Genomic DNA, 27088 nt, shown 5'->3' with positions numbered 1-27088 from the left:
AGGCAATATCACTTTCTGTAGCAGGTGGCACTTCAAAGATGCAAAAAAGAATGCTGTAGAGTGACAGGGTATTTTTATACATAACCTTAGTTGTTTGTTTTTTACAACATTCCCCTAGGTAGTAAGGACAGTTTACTGCACATGTGACTCTCTAATTTTGCAGATTGAGCAATCAAGGGTCAAAAAAGTGTTGTCTTGCCTTGAGTCACCCAACTAGCTGTGACTAAGCTGGAACACAAATCTATTTCTTGGATTCCTTAATGCCTCATTCCTTCTTTAAAAATGGAAAGCAGACACGTTTAATAACGTGTCCATGTGGGGAGGGGAGGAGATAGAGTGAACAAATTGAAAAAATAAGCGTGATTCTTCTAGAGACGTTTCACAGCAGCAAAAAATACTTTTAGATAGCTTTTAGTGTCTGTTTTGTTTTTCATCAAATAGCCAAGTTAGTAAGAAACTCAGTTATCTGCACATGCAGGGTCATGTCTCATTCATTTCTATGTGGCTGTCATATAATAGCAAAAATAAGTAAGTGCCCACGAATGCTAGGAATGTGCAGACATGGAAGAATCCTAGGTGTTATCTTTACACTCAGGGGGTCGTAAGATTGTAGAGAGATTATCCAGTTCAGCCTTATATAAAACATAGGAGTTCCAGTGATCAAGTGCTGAAACCCTGCTAGGGCTGGGGAGCGTCAAGATTTTTAAGCAGCCCATCTGTTTACAAATAGTGATCTAAAAACTGGATTAGTTATATTGAGGTAAATTCTGCTTTATGGTACGTCCAGATTAAATTAGGGAGATGAAATATCTGGCACTTCGTATCAGACAATAAAACTAAACACTGAATTGTAGGTTACTGATGCTAAGTGCCATGGGAGTTGGGAAGTGCGGGAGACCCGAAGAGATTCAGGAGTCACCGTGAGGTGGTAGATTTGACTCTGCGGAAGACAGAGAATCCCTCTAGCTGGGTGGGTGCGGTAGGGTGGGGTGGTTAGAGAGAAGAGCAGAAACCACAGTCAGTAGCAGGTTCTGTTCATAGGGCAATAAAGAGGCCAGTTGGGTTGGGCCAGTGGGGGAGTGGATGGGGAATTTTGCCCTTTATTGGACAGATGCTGCGTGTCGGCCCCGGGCTAGATGCTGGGTCTACAGAGATGAAGAAGAAGTGCTCTCTGCTCTCAGAGGCTTGGTCTCAAGAGGGGAGGGAAATGTAAGCAGTTGTAATACTCAGTTGTAAATTCAGCGATAGTGATGATCACGGAATGCTGTAGAAAGAAGCTCACACGGGCCGGGGAGAGGACCCAGTCCAGGACTGTGGAGGCTTCCTAGAAAGAGGGGAGGAAGAAGAGAGGGAGGAGAGGATTATCTAGACTGAAGGAACAGAACAAAGCAGCTGCAGACTGCAGGTATTCTAGGTGAGGATGCCTGGAGAGAAGCTAATGAGGTTGGGTAAATAAGAGGACAAAAAGGAACAAGTGAGTTCCCTGGAATGAATACGGTTTTGAAAGAGAACATGTATAAGTAAAGAGCTAATTGGTTGCATGGCTTGGATGACATATAAAAGTGTCATTGCTATTCAGAAAAGCATTTTCATATTGGCTTCATAGGCCCAGACAGCTAAGAGCACTGTCTACATATTAATAAAATCCCATTATCCCGGAAAGGCCGATATTCAGAAATTACTTCTTTTAAACAATAGCCTTGCTGGAAAGAATTAAGTGGGAACAAGAAAGACTTTTATTCAAGTAATGTGACTGTAAATTACTCTTGGCAAAGCATTGAGCATATTTGATCCTCTGAAAAATAAGATACTTTGTGGAAAGTGGGCAGCTACTGATAAGGGACCAGCTTATTGGGTTTCAGAATTGGGTATTCGGTCATTTCTGAAGTTGTATCTTTAAAAAAAAAATTAGTGCTGTCACCTTCTTTTAAAGGACCAAACTGAATCTAAATTTAATTAACATTTGCAAGATCCTCAATTATTTCAACTGAGAAATATAAGAGAATGAATACTATTGTTATTATACCCATTAAAAAGTTAATATCCCAAGAATGAAGGCCATTAGGTTTCTTCCTGTAGATATAACGTTAATGAATGGTAACACTTGGACTTGAAATTGATCTGAATCTATGTCTTTTGTCTTTTCACAACTACTTGTGATTTTGCTGTAGTATCCAGTAAAATCACGACTTCAGGCAAGGGGCGTGTTCAGGCTTAGGGTAAAGTCTTCAATAAAAGACATTCTTGTTTGTCAGCTTCATCTACATTACTCATAATTCTTCATTACGAAGATGTGCAAAATGTCAGTGGTTTGCAGTGGTTTCTTGCTTACTTAACTTTATCTTACTACATTTGCCCTTAGCCAGCAGGCCAAGAAGGGATGAACTTTATCTTAGACTGTGATCACAAGCAGAGGTGAATTTTAGTGTGAGGTTTAGGATTTCCCTGGCATTCTCTTTGTTTAAAATAAAACATTGACCCTCTTCCAGTCCTTCACCTCCGTTTCTTTTTCACATTTTACCATCTAGATTGTTCGTAGCAGCCAGAATTTCCTTTTAATCCCTTAGTGTTATGAAAAGATTTTATACTGATAGGGAATTGCTATTATTTTGTAAAGTCTTATCCACCTTCGGCCCCTGCTCCTACTAATAAAGGACATTCCTACATGTTCTTCCTATGATTTTGCATTCACGTGCGAGCCTTTGTTTATTTTATTTGGCTAAGCGATATGTGGGACCAATGAAAAGAAATGGAAACTGCCCTGGTCTTAAGTGTCTGCTTATACCCTTGTTCTCCTTTCCTTTGCCTGGTGGACCATTTTGATCAAGAAAACTGGTTAAAGAGCTTGGTGTGTGACAGATCGTATTTGGGGGGTTGTCCAGTTGGCCTCATTTGCATACCTGCCCTACATCAGCCTCATTAAAGTCTGACTTCCTGTTGTTTGTGTCTGGCGCACACTTTTGGATGCCCTTAATTTTGTATCAGCTCTTCGTTTCTGTTCTCACTTTTTTTTTTTTTTTTTTTGGCTGCGCCACATGTCTTATGGGATCTTACTTCCCTGACCAGGGGTCGAACCCAGGCCCTCGGCAGTGAAAGCACGAAGTCCTAACCACTGGACCACCAGAGAATTCCCTGTTCTTACACATCTTAATTTTGTTTAAAATCGATTCTAATTGATTTGGTCAAGTTAACAAAATTTTTTAAGGAATTATTTCTCCTGTTATCAATTGGTTCAGGTTTTTTTGACTCTATAATAGAAAAGGTTTCTACACATCCCCTTCTTTTATGAGTTGAGCCGCTCTGACAAGACATTTTAACTTTATATGTAGGAAAATCTCAAATTCTTTGGGTATAAAACGGGAATACGCAGTGCCTGTTTCATAGCGTTTATGTGAGGCATTTTACGCAGTGCCTGGTTCTGTAGAGTTTCACAGTTGCTGCAGTGGTAAGTGACTTCATTCTGGTAGAACCAGATGGCAAGTGACATTCTCTAGTTTGCACTGTGAAATCCCTCTCTCTCTTCTTTACCCTTCTCATCATAGGCAATTCAACAGTATCTGAAAGCTGTGTTGAACACACACACACGCAAGTTCATATGATTCCTTAGAGATCAGAGGAATGGAATTTTATAAACTGAGGTGATCAGTTCTATATGCATTTAAGTTGCCTTAGCCTGTAAAACATGGTGGAAGAATCAAGTTAAGTAAGAAAAACGAGATAGTAGCTATGGGAGCCTTGAATCTATCTTGTCAGTGAGCACTCATTAGAAGAACACAGTTTGCATTTTGATATAAAAAAAGAAAAAAGAAATTAATATTTATAACTGTTTGTATTAATTTATTGTTACATTGTTTTATTTTTTTCTTACTCCAAACCAATGCATGCTTATTATAAAAATCTAAAAATTGCAGGCATGTAGAATGTAATTAATAGCCAACACTTATTTGGAGCTTACTCTATTTCAAGCATCTTTTTAAACATGTTACATGAATTAACTGTTTTAAAACTTTTAGAAATGAAAATCCGCCAAAATATTCACCCCTCACAGATCCCCAGGTAACTCATCAATTAAAGAGCAAAAAGTTAATTTTGTGATTGGAAGGGAGTTCATTAATTCTTCCAAGTTAACTTTCTTCTTTTAGGCAAGAAATGGTAGCCTACTGAAGACAGTAAAATAAGACTATTATAACCATACTTATTAAAGCCCCAAGTTGTTGCAGTGTATAATTTTTAAGAAGGTTTGTCTATTTCTACTCTCTCACTATTTCCCATTCCTGCTCTAAAACCCAAGGATTGAAGAATCTCATTTTTAAATGTGTCATTAGAGTTCAAAGGGGCCCTTCATGTCCCTGGAGAATTTTGAGTTTCCATTGAACTGCAGAAAGGGTTGCCAACCTTTTTGACATAAACACTTTCTCCCTTCATAATATTTTTAAATATGCATGTCTCATTTAAGCTTTCATTTTAAAACAGGGTTTGGTTTTTCAAAGCTGATTGAAACCACTGATCTAATTTAATCTTTCTCTGCCTAGAGATATTCTTGTTAGGAATTGCTTGACAGGTGGCTCTCCAGACTTGAATCTTTCCAAAGAGAAAACCTAACTCTTTCACACGACACCCTGTCCATTTTTGGGCGCTCAAAAGGTTCTTCCTTATATATCATCCAAAATATACCTTCTTTTTCCTGTAAGACACAATTCTACCTTTAAGAGCTTCACCAAATAATTTCCTTTTCCAGATAACAACGATGAAATGTATTTAAATATATCTTGTTCATAGCTACCTGCCAGTGGAACCTCTGGTTCTTTAATAGCATCTTCTCTAGTGATAAGATTTCTAGGCCCTGTTCAATTCTGATCACCCTCTTCTAAACTCCTCTAGCTATTGATATTTTTTTTTTTTATCAAATGCCGCTTTGAAACATAATGCAGTACTCTAGATGTGATTCAGCTTGTGAGCGGTGTATTGAGACTTTTATCTAATTTGACTTGTGCTCTTTTAATATTAATTTGGCCAAACAGTGCATACGTATCTTTTTTCTTCTTTTTTAAATAGTTGTTTAAAATGGAGTAATGTTAAACGTGTAGCTAGTTGAAATCCCTTTTTTCCGTATATATTGTTGTCAAGGCTCATCCCTCCCAGCCTGTATTTCTGCTACTGATTTTTGAACCTGAGTGTATTTGTTATGCTTGGCTTGATTAAATTGATCCTTGGTCTTGGCCCATTGATGCTCAGTCATAGAATTCCCAAGCGTGTCTCTACAGAAAGGATTCCTTAGTCACTTGTCATGCCTGCCTTAGAAATTCACTGTGACTACTTGCATAAAATGACTAAGAGGTAGGTTGTAAAGAACTCTAAGTTTGTTTAATGCAACACTTACTTCAGCATAGAAAATTACATTTTTTCCCCTTGTTCTCTTTCTCTTTCTCTTTTAAGCGTAACATCTGTTTACATTCCTTGGAATAGTATTCCAGTAAACACTGCCCAGGTCTTTTAGGAGAATTTTGATTTTAAGAACTATCCCTCTAAGATTAACTGTAAATTAATGTTAACTATAAGTCTGATTACCATGTTTCTTTAAGAAGATTCTCATGAGAGAGGTACTCAAGGCTGGCAGAATTTAGGAAAAAAAAAAAGAGAGAGAGCAGCTCCAGGTACATGATCATGAAAGGCTTGATGAAGGAACTGGCTCAGAGGTGGTCCTTAAAGATCAGCTCATATCTTGATGGGTAGAAATATGGGGCCCCCATTCTAGGAGAAAGAAGTAATAAGCAAAAGTACCAACATGGAAGGCAGGTAGGGGTGGTTCAATTCAGTAGACTGGAGGAGAAGAGTAGAAATTAAATTTTGGACAATTGATCCAATTTGATTAATAATGTTATCTGACAAGAAGACCAGAAAATTCACTTAAAAATTAGGAAGGTGTAGTTTACGGGAGGTTTGCGTATAATTCTGAGTTGCTGTCTTTGCTTCCTGCCTTTTCTCCCTGATGTCCTCCTCTCAAGAACCCAGGCAGTCAGTACCAGGCTCCTGTATACAAGGACACTGTATTTTTTTTTTTTTAATGTTTTACTGGAGTACAATTGCTTTACAATGTTGTGTTAGTTTCTGCTGTACAATGAGGTGAATCACCTTATGTGTACATATATCCCTTCCCTGCTGGACGTCCCTCTCCGCTCATCCCACACATCTAGGTCATCACAGAGCACAGAGCTGAGCTCCCTGTGCTATACAGCAGGTTCCCACTAGCTATCAAAAGGCTTTAATGAATGCTGTGCCAATCCCAATAGGCCTGAGTTTTTAAATCATAGAGACTGCTTGAATTGTAGGCTATGTGCAGTAGTAAAGCATTCACAGTGCTGCCCATGCTTAGAAGGAGCGCCAAATATTGATTTAATATGTAGTTTTATAAAAGTGTGTGCTATTGTTGCATGAATATTTATTTCAATATTAAGAACCATTTGTGTGGTACTGTGCTCCCAGCAATGAGAATCTTTTTAAAGAATGACCAATTCCCTTTCTTTTGGAAGTGATAAATCCTCTCCATTCAAAATTAACATAATTCCTGATGTCACTCCGTTGGGAAAAGAAGTGCAGAGCGTTTTAATCTAGTCTAGCCTTCATTAAGTATCTGTGCTTACCGGATTTATAAGAAACGGCTTTACGCTTTTTTATCTTCCTTAACCCTAGTGGCTGGTGACATTGAGATACAGAGAGGAAAGAAAATTTATCGTTGGGGTGAAAAAAAATTCTGAGGCATAATGTGGTTAGTGGTGGTGCTAGAGGAATAATAAGAAAAATTAGAAAAGAATTTGTTTAAATTGCTGAGCTGGGTGATAAAATTAAGACTATGTCCAGGGTATAATTTAAATGAGATGTATCTCACTTTTGGTAAAATCGCACATCTGTGTACTAGTCAGTTGTGTTTTAACATGGTGTGTGTAGAGTGGGAAGGGGGAGTATGAGAACTCTGAAACTACAGGGGCTTTATTTTGATGGTCACTGTATTTCTGTGAAATATACTTACAACCGCTTTGGTCCTGGTCTTACAGGAAGTCAGAACTTCGCATTAACAAAGCGTCACTGGCTGATTCTGGAGAATACATGTGCAAAGTGATCAGCAAATTAGGAAACGACAGTGCTTCTGCCAATATCACCATTGTGGATGCAAATGGTAAGAGACACCTACTATGTGCTATTTGTCAGTCTCTGAGAGGAGTCATCAAGGTATGTGGTAAGACTTGTAATACATCGGTGTGTTAAATCTCATTGTGAACAAACAAAAATCGTGGAGGGAAAGCCATGCATTTCAAGTATCTTATGGGTCCTCCATAAGGCTCTTTACTCATGATGTGAAATAGACCTGAAATGTACATAGATTTTTTTAAAAAGGTATTTGAATAGCATCCTGAATAGCAGAGACAGGATGGTTTGCTAAAAGAAAGAGATTATACCTCCACTTTAAGTTAGTCAGGGAGAGCAGGTAAGTTTTTTGCTCTATCAAACCAGAATATGTGTATACATATAATTTATGTACATATGTGTATACAGAATATATGTATATTGTATATATTTACATACATATGTGTATTATGTATGAATATATGTTCTGTGTGTGTGTGTGTGTGCGTGTGTGTGTAAACAGAATACAATCCTGACGTAGTCCTGGCAGTTTTTATGTTCTTATATACATCTGGCTCTAGGTAGTAGAAAGTTAGGCCTATCAGGTTGTTTTAGGCCTGTTAATTTGGAAATTAAGAGAGTCTTAGAGGCAAAGCCTTTTTTTACTATGTATAGGCTTCAGCTTCTGTTTCTCTGAGGGCAGTGTCAGGGGATGTTTGTTAAACAAATGAATGACTTGGAGGCAGAAGGTGCCCCTATCTTCCGACCACCTCTCTGAGTTATCTGAGGAAGGGCAAAGCTCCACAGCTGGTGGCTCTCTGTTCCCGATCCCCTAACACTGCACAACTTGATGGAGTCACCTGTAGAAGCTGATGATGAGCTAGCAGTGAGCATCTAAATCTCTTGAAACAATAAAACGCTGCTTCAAAACCTTTGGTGCTGTTTTGAGTTATGGCACTGAACAGCTGCCTTCACAAGCCCTGTCATCTGTTATAAAACAAAGCCTAACTGCACTGCTTCTAGGCAGGTGCTGAGAAAGAATGTCCACTGCAAAGGCCTGATCTCTTAAAGTGATAAGATAAAATTGCGAAGCTAGCAAGGGAAGAGTAAAAGTAACTTTAGGGGTTAACTCCTTAGGACACTGATGTTGTTTATATCAGTTGACTTAACAGGATAAGGAGAATGGAGTGAGATACAAATATGGAACAGGCTTGGGAAAATCCAGGTTAATTCCTAAGTCCTCTGTGGACTTCCCAATGAACTGCTCTATCTTAGTGTAATCAAACTTCATTACTTTTGCTTTAAATACCTCCCTCCACAGAGAATAAAGGACAACAGTGAAAAGTGGATTCCCTTACTATTGTTAGGGGTCGTGTTTATCATTTACCATTTAAAATTTATAAGAGTAAACATAACATCGCTTTACTTTTTAATCAGCACGGGTTAAGCAATAGAGTTTTGCTCGTGTTATTTTTCCCCACTTGGAATTTTATGGGATGCAACTTTAAGCACAAATTTAAAATTTCAGTGGCTTATTCTTTTCTTTCTATTATACCGTGTTTAATAGCTTGTTCTCAGTTTGTCAGTTGCTTGTTTGGTTCAGTCTGTGTCCTCGTGGTAAAGGCTATTGAATTATGATTTGGACACGATTAGATTTGTGTAGTTACGCATACTGTAAAGTCCCAGGAAAATAGAATTAAATCATTAATTAATAGATTTAATAGAATTTTAAAATGAATTTCGGGGTGCTGAAGTTTTGATAATATGGCTTTTCACATTTCTTTCATAGGAGAGACATCCAACTTACTATTCCATATTAATTCATTCAAGAATTGGTCTCAAATTTGAATGTAGTATTGACCAATTATAAAGTGTAGAGAAATGAAGGTAGGGGTGTTCTTTTTTACCTGACAAGAAAAAAAAAGAAGTTCACGTAGTATTGTAAGGAAGTCATTCTTAAACAACCAACTAAAATTCCTTAAGGACTGGGTTCCTGTTGGCTTATTGAAAGCATCTGAAGGAGGAGAACAAAGAATGTCAATTACAGTATAAGGTGGTGGTTTTTATTTTCTTCTTAGAATGTTAGGACTAGTTCATCCTTATCCAACCCTCTCATTGTATTTAAAAAGAAATGGAGACTTAGGATGTGTCTTAAATTATTTAATTCCCGGTCCAGTATAGTTTACTCTATACCAGACTCTGTATGTGAACGTTTAAGGTAGATTCCTTGGTTTGTGAAGAACAAAAACTGAAAAACTGGTGTGAGGCATCAAGAGAGGGGGATTCCATTGAGAAGAACTAGAACTCCATTATAACTGGGACTCGAGGAGAAAATTGTACCCAGGGTGTATCTATGAGTTTAAACACCAGGAATTTATGGCTTTTCTCTCAAGTCTCTCCTTCATGTGCCTCAGATATGTTCTTAGTCTTCTGTTTCTTAGATTTTCTAACCTCTCCTGCTTTCAAATATGCTTCTTTTTTTTTTTTTTTTTTTTTTTTTTCTCCCGTTGTGGAGCACAGGCTCTGGACACACAGCCTCGGCGGCCATGGCTCACGGGCCCAGCCGCTCTGTGGCATGTGGGATCTTCCCGGACCAGGGCACAAACCCGCGTCCCCTGCATCGGCAGGCGGACTCTCAACCACTGCGCCACCAGGGAAGCCCATCAAATATGCTTCTTTATAATTCCAAACTTTGACCTGCTTATGATTCCATTTGGCCATATTCTTCTTCATGGCTCCTTTGAAGGCATCCTTCCAGTTTTGATTCCTACTGTGTGATCGTTTCCTCAGTTCCTAAATCAAATTCCCCATAGCAAGAATCCGACTGGCAGAGCTGACTATGACAGACGACATCAAAAGATCCAGAGAGCTTACAAATCATCAATGTATTCTAATCAGGTCCCCACCATGGGCTCACCCAGGGTAGTGAAGCCAGAAATGTGGCTACCTAGAAACGCCCTCTCTTTTCAGAGGAAGTGGGTCAGATGAAGCTCATCAGAGCCTGTACTCATCAGGCACCAGGATAGACAAGGCCAGTGCATTCTGTACTTTGGGAGACTCTCTTTTCTTCCCACACCTCAAGGGCTTAGTTGTGGTGCCACCAGAGGAAAATGTGGAACCATTCTGATGTTCACCTTCTTCTACTGTCATCTATGAATTTGCTATATTCAGATCAAGACTGGTTATCCAAGAAGTCTCAGCTCAGGTCCTGAGCTCTAGGGGACGCAAATTCACTACCTTCATGTTGTCACATCCCTGTCCCTCAAGATTCTGGGAAGAGGTACTCTGGTTATAAACTGCCACACGGCCAAACTATATCTTCTTTTCTTTTCTTTTCTTTTCTTTTCTTTTCTTTGTTTCCAAACATCTTTATTGAGGTATACTTGCTTTACAATGTGGTGTCAGTTTCTGCTATATAACAAAGTGAGTCAGCTATACGTATACATATATCCCATATCCCATACATGTAGCTGTCCAGTTTTCCCAGCACCCCTGTTGAAGAGGCTGTCTTTTCTCCATTGTATATTCTTGTCTCCTTTATCAAAGATAAGGTGACCATATGTACATGGGTTTATCTCTGGGCTTTCTATCCTGTTCCATTGATCTATATTTCTGCTGTATAACAAAGTGAGTCAGCTATATGTATATAGCTGACTGTCTTGATTACTGTAGCTTTGTATTATAGTTTGAAGTCAGGGATCCTGATTCCTCCAGCTCTCTGTTTTTCTTTCTCAAGATTGCTTTGGCTATTTGGGGTCTTTTGTGTTTCCCGACAAATTGTGAAATTTTTTGTTCTAGTTCTGTGAAAAATGCCATTGGTAGTTTGATAGGGATTGCACTGAATCTGTAGCTTGCTTTGGGTAGTAGAGTCATTTTCACAATATCAATTCTTCTAGTCCAAGAACATGATATATCTCTCCATATGTTTGTATCATCTTTAATTTTTTTCATCAGTATCTTTTAGTTTTCTGCATACAGGTTTTTTGTCTCCTTAGGTAGGTTTATCCCTAGGTATTTTATTCTTTTTGTTGCAATGGTAAATGGGAGTGTTTTCTTGATTTCACTTTCAGATTTTTCATCATTAGTGTATAGGAATGCAAGAGATTTCTGTGCATTAATTTAGTATCCTGCTACTTTACCAAATCCATTGATTAGCTCTAGCAGTTTTCTGGTAGCATCTTTAGGATTCTGTATGTATATTATCATGTCATCTGCAAACAGTGACAGTTTTACTTCTTCTTTTCCAATATGCATTCCTTCTATTTCTTTTTCTTCTCTGATTGCTGTGGCTAAAACTTCCAAAACTATGTTGAAAAAGAGTGGTGAGAGTGCACAACCTTGTCTTGTTCCTGATCTTAGTGGAAATGGTTTCAGTTTTTCACCATTGAGGACGATGTTGGCTGTGGGTTTGTCATATATGGCTTTTATTATGTTGAGGTAAGTTCCCTCTGGAGGGTTTTTATCATAAATTGGTGTTGAATTTTGCCAAAAGCTTTTTCTGCCTTTATTGAGATGATCATATGGTTTTTCTCCTTCAGTTTGTTAATGTGGTGTATCACATTGATTGATTTGCGTATATTGAAGAATCATTGCATTCCTGGAATAAACCCCACTTGATCATGCTGTATGATCCTTGTAATGTGCTGTTGGATTCTGTTTGCTAGTATTTTGTTGACGATTTTTGCATCTATGTGCATTAATGATATTGGCCTGTAGTTTTCTTTTTTTGTGACATCTTTGTCTGGTTTTGGTATCAGGGTGATAAACCATCTCTTCTTAAATGTGTATTTACCATTGACTTGGGCTGAGAGAGTAGAATTCTCAAGAATCCCCCCACCCCCAGTATGGGGGAGGGGTGTCCTAGAAAAAAAAAAGTCTTAAAAATAAGAACATGTTGCCAAAGTATTATATTATGTAGAACTCCCCTTGAGATTTTAATTATATTATCTATGAAATATTAGTCATTTTGTTTATTTTGTGTGGTCTAACTCATTTCTCCGATAAGTACGTAACTACAGTTTGATAATTTCTGTATAGGTTGCCTTGATGAAAGATCCTGGTATGTGGCTGTGAGCTAATTATCCTAATTTCATTCTATGCAAAGGATTTCTTGTGATTTACTTAAATTCTCACACGGGTGCCTTCCTGGCACTTAGATGTTCATACTTTAGGACAAGATTCTAGGAGGGATGGCAGGAGTTAGAAGGAAACATGCATGGAAAACTGTGTTTTCTTTTCTCCTTAGGAAAAAAAGAAAAATTTAGCGAGATGAGCTTGCTGTTTGACACTATTTTTATGACAGCCGGAGAACTATTAGAATAAAATTAGCACAGATCATAAAAATCTTCCATCTAATCTTATAAACTTCCTGCAATGAAATCCATTGTTTAGATCTGCTGAGATTAACATCTAGATATAAATGAAATAATACGAAAAAACTGTGAATTTCCCCTCGAATCATTATATGCTTGAGTGAAACAGTGACCATATTTCCAATATCTTCAAGCATTTAGAAAAGAATGTACATATAGCTAATTGTTTTGTTAAGTATTTTAGAAATTTATATGTGTTTTTGGTCATTTCCAATGCCTTTTAATCCCTACCTTATTTGGAAAAAAGAACTTGTCATACAGTAGACAGATATAAACCTATGCAGTCTGCTAATGACTTCTGGGATTATGTAAGTCTACCAAAGTCCAATTGAGTTTTCGTACAAAACAGGAGCTCCTAGGCAATCCTCATTACGTGATGGATTACAGGTGGATTCCTTTCATGAATTCAAATATAGTAGTTTAAAAGGCCACATACACCATGTTCACACGGATCATACACTGTATGTTGATTTTATTGTATCTTATTTGGCTTGGTCTTTATAGAGGAAACCTTAATTTAGTCATTAATTCTTAGCTAAGAAGCTCTATAAAAACTCCGGGGCAGCAGATTAAGGAAGAGAATAATAGACGTAATTGGTTTTCAAATTAATTAAGTACTGCTGTCTTTTAAAAGATTAATACAGGAGAATATACAACTAATCAATCATATCTTCTACTAGGTTTTCTTGTTTTAATCAGGAGAAAAATCATTTGAGTGAGATCCAAGATCCCGTAGGAGCAATTGGGCTCCTAGCAATAAAAGAGCTGTTTCATTTTAGATGAGCAGAAAAAAATATTTCCACAAAATTTGATTAATAGATCAATTGGCCCTTTCAAAAATTAGCTCATGTGGGTAACCCACATTGACAGTGTTGTTAGAAATGCCATGATATTGGTGAACAACCTATAGTTATACTAAGAAGCACATCAAATATGTTTTATAGTTTGTATAGTAGTCTCCATGTATGTTGCATTATGTAGGATTCCCATGAAGTGTAATAAGGAAGAGTGATATGAGTGGAAAAGAGCTGTCTTTTCAATGCATGGTATCCATCCTGCCTCTACACCATTTGTTAATTTCACAATTTCTCAGTTGCTTAAGACTAAGCTCTGATTATGAGCAAGGATTCAGATGCTCAAAATCATTTTTACCAGTGCTAATAAGTATGCCCATCTTAAATCTTTAAAAAAAATGACTTGATCACAATTTTTGAAGGCACAATAATGACCTGTGATTTTAGAATAATAAAGAGTCACACAATTGGATATTTGAATTCACACAGATATATGTATGCTTGTATTTGTTTATGTGTATTTTGCTAAATAGTTGTTTAGTATATCGTGCTCATGATGAAATCTCAAACAAGCCATGCATACATAATAATTAGGAAAATTCCTTTCCAGAAGGTGTTATTTTTCAGACACTGCCACTTTTTCTTGAGAACAGATCCAGTTTATTAAAAAAGCACTCAAACATTACAAATATACTAATGTTCCATATGTTTCCTTGCCTACTCAGCATAAATTGCTCAGCTGTATTCAATTCTTGATGATTCTAAATCCCTATTAATTTGCAGTAATGAAGGGGGTGTCCTTTATAAATTAACAAATTTAATATACCAAATTACTAAGGGGAAAGATGTGTTGCTTAAATAAAAACCAAGGAGATTTCAGGACTCGATAATTTTTTTTAAATCTGTAATTGTAACAAAATTATTTTCAGTCACCCTTATAACAAAAGGTTGTTTTCTCAATCTATGAATTCTACCCAAAACACATAAAAATGTTTGCTGAGTGGTTTGGCATGTGGGATCTTCCCAGACCGGGGCACGAACCTGTGTCCCCTGCATCGGCAGGCGGACTCTCAACCACTGCGCCACCAGGGAAGCCCAGCAAAATTCTTTTAGTATAGAAGTATACAAGCTCTGAGCTTGTATTACCCCCAAGATGATTCAAAAGTTTTTTATTTGAACCATAACCATTAAAGATATTTATAAGGTCTCCAGGATAAACTCTAATTTTAGAAAGGGAGGTTATTTTAAGTTGTCTACATGTAGATACATTTTTGTACTAACCTCCTGTTCTGGTATTTTTATGTATGTATCATTCAATGAAACAAGGAAATGTTATGGTTAACCTTTCTTCCCATTGAGATCTTTTATGCTGAAGATAGAATAGCTCTGATTCTGGGGTTTTTGTTTTGTTTTGTTTATTTTTTGGAAGGTCACAGGGGACTACTTGGTTTGTCAAAAATAAATGTGAGGGCTTCCCTGGTGGCGCAGTGGTTGGGAGTCCGCCTGCCAATGCAGGGGACACGGGTTCGTGTCCCGGTCCGGGAAGATCCCACATGCGGCGGAGCGGCTGGGCCCGTGAGCCATGGCCGCTGAGCCTGTGCGTCCGGAGCCTGTGCTGCACAGCGGGAGAGGTCGCAACAGTGAGAGGCCCGCATACCGGATAAAAAAGAAAATAAATAAATGTGGAAAGAATCTTGATACTCATACCAGGATGGGGATTTTTGCCCAGTTCTTACGACCCTGAGCTTCTTACTTCAGTCTGGCTGTTGTGTCATTGATGAGTCCCGTGAACAGAATGAGAAAGCATCTCTCCCAATGTGGGTAGTTGCTTGGAAACTTGGATCTTCTTCTGGCTACTCACAGAGAAAGACAAATGCTGTGAATCTTTGATAGAAATGTTGCTATCTGTTTAACTTTTCCCCGAAGAAAACCTGTTATTTTCTACAGCCCATAAGAAGAAAGCTAGTTGTAGCCACTTCAGAAACAGATACGTCATAGCACCTACTCAGAATACCTTCTTTAATGCCTGCTGCTTGTGAAAGTCCCAAGGACATTGTACACCCTCACATGCTGATTCTTTTCACTGTATCCCATTTTTAGTGGGTGTAAGAGCCGATGTAGGTGACTGGTGGCTTGATAATAATCTTGCACCTTGAATGGTTTGTCTTCCTAATGAATGCTTCATTAGAGAGGGCCATCCATATTTAAATTGCGTGAGAAAAAACACAAACTGGTCCTACTAAAGATACATTTCTGATGTTTATATACACTCATATTTAACTTGATGCTTATTCTTAAACATCCTGCTGAATCTCACATGGCATTTTTTTTCCCAATTCCACTAAACCATTTACCCCTAGAGCCTCTCAGCTTGAAGAAACATTGCCACTTAAATGATTTCATCTTACCTACTAGACTAGTCCTATCATGGAAGCCCTAAGTGGTCATAACTATATTTAAAGATGATTATACTGATCGCGAACATTTCCAACTCCATGATTGACAGACTATTAATTCCAACATAAAATGATAACATATGACATACTTAGGATTTTAGTAGGATCTAGTAACTTTCGTAATATATATATATCACAACAGATTCAACTTCTCTTTTTGTCCTGGTGAATAAATAGTAAATCATTTGACAATAATTATACACACAGTGGAAGTTGAATAATATCCACCATTGCATCTCTACGTCCAATAAACCTATGGTTAATAAATAGTAAATAGTAATAATAAATAGTTAATAAATAGTAAATCATTTGACAATAATTATACACACAGTGAAAGCTGAATAATATCCACCATTGCATCTCTACGTCCAGTAAACCTATGGTTAATAAATAGTAAATAGTAATAATAAATAGTTAATAAATAGTAAATCATTTGACAATAATTATACACACAGTGAAAGCTGAATAATATCCACCATTGCATCTCTACGTCCAATAAACCTATGGTTAATAAATAGTAAATAGTAAATAGTAATAATAAATAGTTAATAAATAGTAAATCATTTGACAATAATTATACACACTGTGGAAGCTGAATAATATCTACCATTGCATCTCTACGTCCAATAAACCTATGGTTAATAAATAGTAAATAGTAAATAGTAATAATAAATAGTTAATAAATAGTAAATCATTTGACAATAATTATACACACAGTGGAAGCTGAATAATATCCACCATTGCATCTCTACGTCCAGTAAACCTATGCCTCACTGAGAACGTTAGATTCTAACGAACTGAAGCCCTTTCGGAAGGACTGGGTGAATACAGAATTAGTGTATTCATCCTTTATTCCCTCATAAAGGCAGTAAGAAAACAAGTCAGAGTTTGAACAGTACCGTCAGAATTCCCATGATGCTAGTGCATCCGGAAGTGTACAGGTTCATTCTGCATTTCCTTGAGTTGGGAGCTGCCTACGTGCTCTGTGCCCTGCTCCGAGTAGCTGAAATGATGAGACACCCATCTTGATTACCACTGGCAATTTTATGTAGCATTTGATACCAGAACTTGATGTTTTTCGTCAATCCCGACTGGAAACATGACTTGCTTTTGGTTTGGACAGAAATATAATTCTCCAAAGATCTAATATTTTAAAATTTTGACCACAGTTTTGACCTTCCAGCTTTGATTTTTCTTGGTTCTGCTGTTTCCATCTTCCTTTCTGAAGAGGAGCCCTTTGCTATGTATTCTTCTTCACTGACCCCAGTGGGGGCAGGGAATTCTTCCTAATTATTCTGTCACAGCCCATCTCATGCTCTTTGCCCAAGAAAGAAGAACTACTTATCCCAATAGTCTTTTTTTTTTTTGCCTTTCTCGCTCTCTGTATGTATGAGGCCTGGGCTTTCATCGTCCCCTTGCAGTACTTTCTTCCTTTACACACATTTTTTTTATTTGAAGGAAGGCTGTGGAACTGGCTCCCAGCCTCCTGACTGTACATCATAATGTCCTGTCACCTTTTCTTTTTTGCAGAGATCATCACTGGCATGCCAGCCTCAACTGAGACAGCGTATGTGTCTTCAGGTAAGGAAAATAAGCTCGTCAAGTTTTACTAACCAGAGCGACAGGCATCATAGCTGGCTGTTCCTCCTACTAATCAGAACCCCTTCTGCATCCACATTTCAGCTGCTCTTGTTTTCTGCTCCAGTATTTTTCTCCAGCTCAGTCTGCTTTTTCGGATTTTACTTAAAAGAGTCCGGTTTTTGCTGTGTGTCTGAACTTGGACCCAAGAGGCAGGCATGAGAAAAAGAAACCTAGATACAACTTAGGGACATTAGACCAGGAAAGGAGACGTCTGGGTTGTAACTTCAGTTTTTATATCTTTCTAGGTGCTTCTCTTAGCTGTCTCTGCCCTCATTCATCCATCAGAGTTTATTCCTGGATAATGTATCAGTGTCTGACCTCTGACCTTTGGGCTCTTAATGAGTGGTTGTGGGTCACTAAACTTGAACAAAAACACAGTTATAGGCCTGACTTTTTAAAATGCTGTTGCCTTTTTTGTTTGTTTTGGGGTCTTTTTTTGGTTTGTTTTTGTTTGTTTGTCACTTGCCTATAATATTTGCTGATAGCAGTTGTGGTCTGAGCATATATTCGCTACTTAAAACCCAACTCTGCTAAACACATGTAATAACCCTAATTCGGTGATTTCTCCACTAGCTGTGAATGTAATTCAGCTACTGTGAATTTAAGTTTTTTACTTACTTTTTCTTAACCTCTGCAGTTCCATAGTTAAGAGAACCTTAGAATATTTAAAAATAAACATTTAGTTGGGACCAAGTTTTTGGAGACCTAGATTCAGAACTCACTTCAGAGGTTTGATGATAACTTGTTTTTCGCGTGATACTTCACAGTTTACAAAGATTTTTACATCTCATTTGATAATCACACAGATTTGTGAAACAAGGCAGTATTTTTCTTCATTTTACAGATCAGAAAACTGAAGCAGTAGAAATGTTGAGTCATGTATCTCAGCAAGTGGGAGAGCAGATACTTCAAGCTCAGTATTCTTTTCATTACCCCATAGTTAATGCTTTGGCTTCATTGATTTTTTTTTTTTTTTCCATTATGGCCTCTACCTTGTTGAAGCTCTTGGAGGCCATGTGATCTAACACAGCCATTTTCTAGCTTACCTTCCCCAGTTTGGCCTCTTCCCTTCAAAGCCATTGTACAAAATCATAAAAGCTAACTTTCTCTATGTCCTAGACCTCTTTGGCTGTATTGAGGGCATATTAATTTGTCATTACTGAGATGTAAGTATATGTGTTGTAAGGTGGAATGATCCTGGAGTGTAAGAGAATCTTACTTTTCTGAGTAATAGAAAGAGAAAAAAAAGAGAGAGAAAAAGAAATAATTTGTAGAGTTCCTGAATTTCCTCACCTTTCACTCTGGCATTTCTTTAATGTAAGGACTTCATTATCCAACCCCAGTAGATGCTGTTACAGACCTGAGCTTTTAAATTCATGGGGTGCTTGCCTTGGGAATTTGGAGTGACTGTAACTAGTACTTTCTGATATGACTTGAATCTTTATAACTTTCTGGTTGCTGAATTTCTGGTTGCGAAGAATCCTTGTTTGATACTGAGTTGTTCTTATTTCTTACTCATAAAAACCCTTAGGTCCCATGCTTTTTTTCTGCATGAGGTATGTTTTATGCTCTGCTTTACTTAAGTACTGGCTTTCCTTCCTTTATCCTTGCTACCTAAGAGAGTCATGCTACTGTACCTCCCCCATGATCGTATTATGTATTTATTTAGCACGTTTTATTCAATCCCGAAGTAATGGCTCTAGTGGACTTGCATGGACTTTAGTCAGCACCACATTTGGCCAAGATGTCTATGCAGAGTGGTTCGCCTGAAAATATTGTCATTCTTCTTCTTCTTCTTCTTTTTTTTCCCCCTCTAAGCATGAAAGTTGCCTTTCATTCTCTCTCTGAAAATGAGGATTGTCCTCTTTGGTTTCATGTTTCTTAAAATCAAGACCGACCTAAGAGAAGGAATTATCTGTCTCACCTGGAGTGTGGATCCGTTCAGAGTAGTGGTTTTAGGAAATTGGAGCAGCACTTGGTGTGTTGCGGGTATCTTTGCAGATGGACCAGCCCCTTTTGCATCTCTTTCTAAAGCCTTTGGGTCTGGCCTACAGAAACATTCCTTTGTGGTCTTTGAATATTGCATATATCTCCCTTTGACTTTGAGATGCTTTCACCTTTTCTGTTGCACCATCTTCTAGGCCTCTTTTTCTAGATGATACCCAAGGCTGGCAGAATTTCTAATTTAAGAATCCAAGTGGCATGACTCAGTAAAGCTTCATTCCACTTTTATGTTTTATAGAGTCTCCCATTAGAATATCAGTGTCAACAGAAGGAGCAAATACTTCTTCATGTAAGTATATTTATATATTCTGTTCACTAGTTTTTAACCCAAGACAATTATCTGCGTCCCAAGATTATGTTCATGTCTCGCCCCTGCCCTTATTGAGGGATGGGGTATCAAGTTTGGGAACAGGATGGTATTTGCTGTTTGGAATAGAAATGACCTCCTGCTATGGTTGGGGTCGACCAGATATCCCCTCCCCCTGAGATACATGTGGATATTAAAAGATACCACATATGTAGTCGTTTTAGGATAATGTAATGTCTTCAAATATTGGAAAATAGCCACGTAGCCTCTGAGGCCTAGTTCTGGGTGAGCAATCGAGAACATTGTGGGTTGTTTCTTTGCTTTTCTTTTTTAAGTGTGTCTTGATGCCTTCAGCAACTGCCTAAGGCATGATACTCAGCTGTTTGGGGCCTCTATTCCAAAGCACCTCAGTTCTCATATAAAGTCTGCTGTGATGGAGTAAGGAAACTATACATAGATGCCCTCAATTCAAATTCTATAGCAAGTGACTAATTATGAAAATGTTTGAAAGCAAGTCCCTAGGCAAGATCTCAGATTCGTTTTCCTGTGTTTAATGTGAAATGTGCTTTGTGTTTATGGAGGTCTACAACTGTTTAGATTGATTGGTGCTTTGTGCCGTGTCAGGGGAACTTAAGAAGTTAGCAAGGACTAGTAAAAATAGTTTTGATACTGATAAATTGTGAATAGCGTAGAATTAAATTTTGATATGCAACAGGGGCATTTATCAGGCCTTGAAAATAAAACTTATAACTCCAGTCTTTCTCCTGGAGAGCGTGTTTAATGAACAATTTCCTTTGGTTATCAGCATGGTAGAAAATACTTGAAAAGAAAGTATTTACTTTTGGCAACTTCAGTAGTTTTCCCAGTCTGTTTAAATATCCAGTTTGGTTCTAAAACCATTCTCTTTGGGTTGGTGGTACCCAGGCTGTAACGAAACAAGGTACACATATTTTTTATTGCATGAAGGATGATGTTTTGGCTATACTTTAGCTAGATGAAGCATCGTTTAACTGCACTGATGGCAACAATCTAGTAAGATCAACAGGAAATGAAATGCTAGGAGTAGATCGGCTTCCCCTAAGGACACTCATTACATACTCCAAAATGATAATCCCTTCTGGGGAGTTTGAATATTTGCTATTTAATTCTACTTACAAAAAGATTAGTATAATTATGTAGATTTTAGCTAACCAGCATTGAGGAATCATGATCTTTGTTTTCTATTTTTGAGTGTTTATTATATAAAAGCAAATACTAGGGTTTTCTTTCTGGCCTTTTGTCTGGGAATAATTTCTCCCCTGCATGATTCATTGAAGAAAGTTATTGAAACTCTTGTAATTGGAACCCTTCATGCTATCATTAATGGGGCAATGGAGGCGATCCTTAAACATATCCGAGTAGTTTGGGAATGGAAGAAATACTTAGGGAACTGAAATGAATCTCTCAGTTTACATTTCTATTCACTGCAATACTACTGTTGAGAGAGAAATAATTTTGAAATCTGACTCTGATCTCTAACTCTCAGCAGAATTCGTTCCTTGTATTTGGTAAAGATTTAAAAGTAAGAACGAAGGCTTTGTGTACCTTTATGTTAAAATATTTCAGTGTACCATACATCACTCCCCACTCATGGTGGGCTCTCAGTAAATACTGCTGAACTGATTAATGAATACTTTTTATTTTTTCTCTACGGTTGAATTCTATTTGTGATAACTTAAGAGCACAGCTTTGTTTTGTCCCAGAAGTAAGTAAACATGTAATAAAAGAGACACAACTTCTATAATTCCTGTGCCAAATCGTAACTGGAAGAGGAAGAAAAATTCAGGAAATAAGTGATCATCCCCTTGTACACCACTGAAAGATTCATGCCCTCACCTTCCCAGTGATCCAGGAGATGAAATTTAATCACGTCCCTGAAAGAGTGATATACTTCATGCATGGAGTGTGCGTGTCATCCATTTTGATAAGTTCACTCACATATTATTACTACAAGAGACTTGAAAAATGTTTTTCTCCACCAACTCATAGTATAGGGTACAATACAATATTTGCTTCCATTTATAAAGCTTTGGTTTATTTATTTACCCTGTTTTCCATGGAAATAGGATATTTAAATAGACTCTATGATTTGGCCAGTTTTTTAAAATTAATTTTATTGGAGTATAGTTGCTCTGCAATGTTGTGTTAGTATGAATACATTTTTTAATCTCGTGAAAATATACTCTGTACTTTGGAAATATAAACCAATCGTGGCAGGATCCTAAGTCTAGTCTTGGTGAGAACAGAGAGAGCAGCATGAGGTACTCGGCTCCTCCAAAGGCTGCATTCAGGGGAATTCTGCACTGGAGTAGAGCTGTGATGGAAACACAGCTTAGTGAAGGCTGGAGCTGAAACTTGAGGAACCAGCAATCGCAATAAACTGGACTTAAAAATTCAAAATATATAAAAGAGTCAAAGGCCTTGGATAAGTTCACATGGGTCAGAAATAATCAGCCCTGAATAGGTTTCTTTTCACTGTGTTTCAGCCAGGAAGGAGACGTGTAAATCCCCGTATGTGAAAAGCAACCTGTGCTATTACAATGTAATCGTGTGTGTGGCCTCCATTCTTTGAACTGTTGACATTGGTGTTTTTTGTGAAGTGAATTTTGAAAACCCTTTCTGAAGTAGTACGGATTCAGCAAACCTGTTGTGTATTCGAAAGATTTGGTGTGCTTTGGGCGTCGGTGTTAAAAAAGGGTGAGGGAGCCTTATTACTTTTCGGTTCTTTCGGTACAAGTGTGCACACCTTTGTAGGGAAACGTCCCCTTAACTGTCAGTGCTGGTTCTGAGAACATCTCACCTCTGGGTAAATCTTGGGAGGGTTTATCAGTGGTAGTTCATGTTCGTGGCCCTGCTCAGAACCCTGTCTGGTATGCCAGGTGTCTTCTGTGGTATCCTTCCCTGATCACTGCAGCCCTTCAAGTTCTCCTTTTCTCCTCTGTAACTCATATTGGAGTAGAAAAAAAAACGAAAAGAAGAAAATTAAAACTGCCTACCTACCTATCCAAAATACTATTGCTAGTATTTTAGTATATTTTCTTCGAATCGGTATTCTTCCTTCTGGCTTTTTACTTCTCCGCCTTCTATCTATTTAATGAACCATAAGTGTTTTTCCCATGTCATGAAATGCTAGTCAGAAATTTTGAAAAATATTTTTCTAATCTAAAATTTTTTAAATAATATTTTTAAAGTCACTGTAACGATTCAGAAATCATTCTTGACTGGAGATTTTAAGAGATTTATGTTTCCTCTGCAAACGCTGTATCATTTTTGCCCTCTTTCTATTTATTTTTCCTAGCATTTTATAAATATGGGTGAAATAGCAAAGTTACTAATCCTTCCTTTTGTAAGGCAAATTTTAACTACTTCCTTTTTGAATTTGGGAATTTGCATTATACTTTCACTCTTTAGGGTTATTAATTTATAAATTTTTTAAAAGTTTCTTATAATAATCTCCTGGTAAAGATTAGCATTATTTTCCTTTATTTTATTTTACTCTTTTGTAAATGAGGCGTCTGTGACTTAAAACATATAAATAATTTGCTCAATGAGTGTCCTATTACACGTGACAGGTTGTAGAAAAGAACTTGAAATTTATAAAACAGTTAGTAGGACTGTCTTGTCCCTCCTTTACACAGCATCAGCAAAAAAGTAAACGGATTGTTTAGAACAAACAAGCCATAATGATTTCTGTCTGAATTGCCAGCTGCCGGTGACCCCATTTTGCAGACAATTTTGTCAAATGCTGTAAAAAATACAATTGTTTTACCAACCACTTTACTGAATTAAGCCCCATCCATTCCAATTTAATATAAAAATGAGAGAAACAAAAATGGGAAGTCTAATGAATAGTAATAGGAAAGAAAATAAAGAGAAGTTTCTGGAAAACAGTCTTAAATAATTGAAATATATGTTTCAAATAATAACAGTAGTAATAGCAAATCTTTATTGAAGGCTCACTTTGTGCCAGGCACTGCACAAGGTGATTTCCATGGATGCTGAATCATGGTTCCCATAAAACCGTCTTCCATTTTTCAAATGATGAAACTGATGTATTTTGTCTAAAGTCCCACAAGCAGGATTCAAACCCAGGCAGTACGCTAGCCTGCCGTAAAGCATGAGGTTTTGTTGCCTCAAAACAAAAAAAGCCTTTAATATGAAAAGGAATGAGATTCTGTGAATGGGTGGAAAAGTAGTCTCTGATACAAAGTGGATTGGGTGTATGTGTGGCAGATTAAGGTCAATGCATTGCTTTGAACCAGCTGAGCCCATATAATCTTTATGTTACCCATCAAAGCGTGACAGGTGGTGAGGGGGAATGAAAAGAACACAGACGTCAGATGGACTCATGTCCTTAAGTCTAAATACTAGTGCTGTTAATTACTGTGTGTTCTTAGGCAATTTATTTAATGTCCTTAAGACTCAGTTTCTGTCTGTATAACCTTGTTTATCTCAAACTATATTGAGAAGCCTAATATGAGAAAATGAATGTGAATCATTTAGCACAGCCTTGCTTTAGATGGTCTCCTCTATAGACAGAAGAGAGCCAGTAACTGAAAAATGTGTGCGTCTTTGAAAAAAATGGAAATCAAGGGAGTCCTACCATTTTATTTGAACAACATAAGAAAATATCCGTATTGTTGGAGGAGGAAAGGAGTTGATGATTTTCAGTCTAAATGGTGGTGCTGAAAGTTGTATGCCAAGAAATCACTCTTTTCCAAAATATTATATAGTCTCAGCTAAGACTGCATTTGAAAGGAACTTATCCAAGAAGTCCTCTTTGAAATTTCTGATTGAAATGAACAATTGAATCTTTAATTTGGCCACTAAAAGAGCTAGCTGAAGGAAAAAAATGTCTTTTGTCTGCAGAGACATTTGTTATAATCAGATACAGCATGTTCCCTTGGGAATAGTGCTGTGCTATGTATTGATTAGATTGGACCAGGTCTGCTGATCCACTGGTGAAGTTCAGAGTTACTGTTCTTACTTCCATCCTCAGCTGTAACTGACTGACCTACTCTAAATGTAGACAGTACTGCCCAGACCTTTCCTAAATGACTTTCAGCTGGAAAAATGGCATTCCTATTTCAGATCTTTATTGGTGGCAAAATATGAACTCTGTCCTGTCACCGTTAGACAGCTACTTCTAATTGAATGCAAATTGTGTTTCCAGGTTTCTATAAACACGGTCTTTTCAAGGGTGTGGTGGCTCTGTCTCTTGTGGAGAATGACAAACAAATTGCCATGCATCCTATAGCAATAAAAGAAAAATTTTAAGTGGAGATTGCCCAACTGGTCTTACTTCTGTTTTCTGATTGCCTAGAGAGTTAGTTACAGATTTTTAGGACAATACACTGACTTGAAGCAAGAGTAGGGGCTTGTATGTCACAGTCATTCATATCACCTTCATGCTTAGTTCATTCATTTTGTATGTGAATGCGTCTTACATTTTCCTTCACAGTACTCCCTGCAACTGTAATGTAATTCTTCAGTTCTGCCTTTCTAAAGGCATTCAGTGTCTATCATTGCAGTCCACTACTTGATAAGAGAAAACCTTTGATCAAGCTTATAACTAAATCATCCTTAACCTTTTGTATCCAGTTGAAATTAACCTTTTCCAAAATTATTCTCTTGACCCAGACAAATATGTGTGTGTGCTATGTATATATAAGTAACTGATATTTGTAGCCTACTGTGTATTTTACAGGGTGTATTTTCATATATTGAGTCATTTATTCACAAAGTAATTCTGTGACCTAGATTTCATCCCATTTGTCAGGTGAGGGATGTGAGACTCAGAAATTTCTGACATGTCCAAATTCAAAAACAACATACATAGGTGGTAGAACAGAAGTTTAAGCCTGAATCTGATTTCAATCGTATTTTTTTTAATTACAAAGTCTTACAGGATCCATGCAACTACCTTGAGCTTCCTTTTTTTTTTTTTTTAGTGGTTTAAAGTTTTTATTGGGGTATAGTTGATTTACAATGTCATGTTAGTTTCAAGTGTACAGCAAAGTGAATCTGTTATACATATATCCACTCTTTTTTAGATTTTTTTCCCATACAGGCCATTACAGAGTATTGAGTGCTATACAGTAGGTCCTTATTTGTTATCTATTTTATATATAGTAGTGTGTATATGTCAATCCCAATCTTCCAATTTATCCCTCCCCCCGCTTACCCCTTGGTAACCATAAGTTTATTTTCTACATCTGTAACTCTATTTTCTACATCTGTAACTCTATTTCCGTTTTGTAGATGAGTTCATTTGTACCGTTTTTTTAGATTCCACATATAAGCAATATCATATGATGTTTGTCTTTCTCTTCCTGACTTACTTCACTCAGTATGACAATCTCTAGGTCCATCCATGCAGCTTGAGCTTCTTAAAAAAAAGAAAGAAAGAAAGAAAGAAAGAAAAGAGGGCTTCTTAAAAAAAGAAAAAAAAAAAAGGCAGTCAGCTTTTAAGTGAAATACTCTCCACAGTCTACAAGGTGTAATGAAATGGACAGGAGAACCCTTAGTGAATAGCAACAAAATGCAAAGGTTTGGGCTTCCCTGGTGGTGCAGTGGTTGAGAGTCCTCCTGCCGATGCGGGGGGCGCGGCTTCGCGCCCCGGTCTGGGAGGATCCCACATGCCGCGGAGCAGCTGGGCCCGTGAGCCATGGCCGCTGAGCCTGCGCGTCTGGAGCCTGTGCTCCGCAGCGGGAGAGGCCACAGCAGTGAGAGGCCTGCGTACCGCAAAAAAAAAAAAAAAAAAAAAAAAAAATTCAAAGGTTTAATACTATAAAAGGAGGAGAAAACGGTCTAGAATCATTTCAGTGACTTGCTCTTTGGCTTTGTTAGTTTGAGATTTATCTATTTCAAAACATGCTATTTACAGAGGTGGGAATCATCTTAGAGCCATTGTGCTAATAGGCATCAGATCTTCAACAAACAGGGAAATCTTCCTCAGTGGTAGTTGATAGAGGTAGTTTGGGGTAGAGGCATGACCTTATTCCAGGCTGATTACTATTTAACCTATCACATAATACTGTAAATCCTAGATATTATTTGTATGATAGCTAAACTTAGTAGTAGAAAATTATCAGCCCTAGAGCAATTATTTCTCTGTATTTTATTCTTTTGGGGGCTTTTTACTGGAATATTCCATTTAACATTAAAAAACATCTTCCATCTTTTTGTATATCAGCTGCAAGAGGGAAGTCTTTATTTTTCTTGTTTTTAGAGAAGTATTAAAACTACAGTAAGTGTTTTTAATCATTAGGAATAGAGCAGTGAGGTGGATTATATATACAAAATGTAAAAATGTTTTAAATGTTGAAGAGATTAGAGACAGAGAGACATATA

At 37.4% G+C, this 27088-nt stretch overlaps 1 protein-coding gene across 1 annotated transcript in view; it reads left to right on the top strand.

Annotated features, from left to right (window-relative positions):
* The window catches only part of NRG1 (neuregulin 1), a 215602-nt gene that overhangs the window by 50759 nt on the left and 137755 nt on the right, over nucleotides 1-27088 (top strand). The window contains exons 3-5 of the mRNA XM_024765024.1: nucleotides 7053-7174; nucleotides 17275-17325; nucleotides 19628-19678. Coding sequence (XP_024620792.1) covers nucleotides 7053-7174; nucleotides 17275-17325; nucleotides 19628-19678 — 224 coding nt within the window. The remainder of the gene's footprint in view (nucleotides 1-7052; nucleotides 7175-17274; nucleotides 17326-19627; nucleotides 19679-27088) is intronic.

This window comes from Neophocaena asiaeorientalis, unplaced genomic scaffold (genome assembly GCF_003031525.2).
Source record: "Neophocaena asiaeorientalis asiaeorientalis breed wild unplaced genomic scaffold, Neophocaena_asiaeorientalis_V1.1 scaffold14, whole genome shotgun sequence".
Taxonomy (NCBI): Eukaryota; Metazoa; Chordata; class Mammalia; order Artiodactyla; family Phocoenidae; genus Neophocaena; species Neophocaena asiaeorientalis.
Note: the sequence above shows the minus strand (reverse complement) of the source record. Positions and strands in the feature narration are given on the sequence as shown.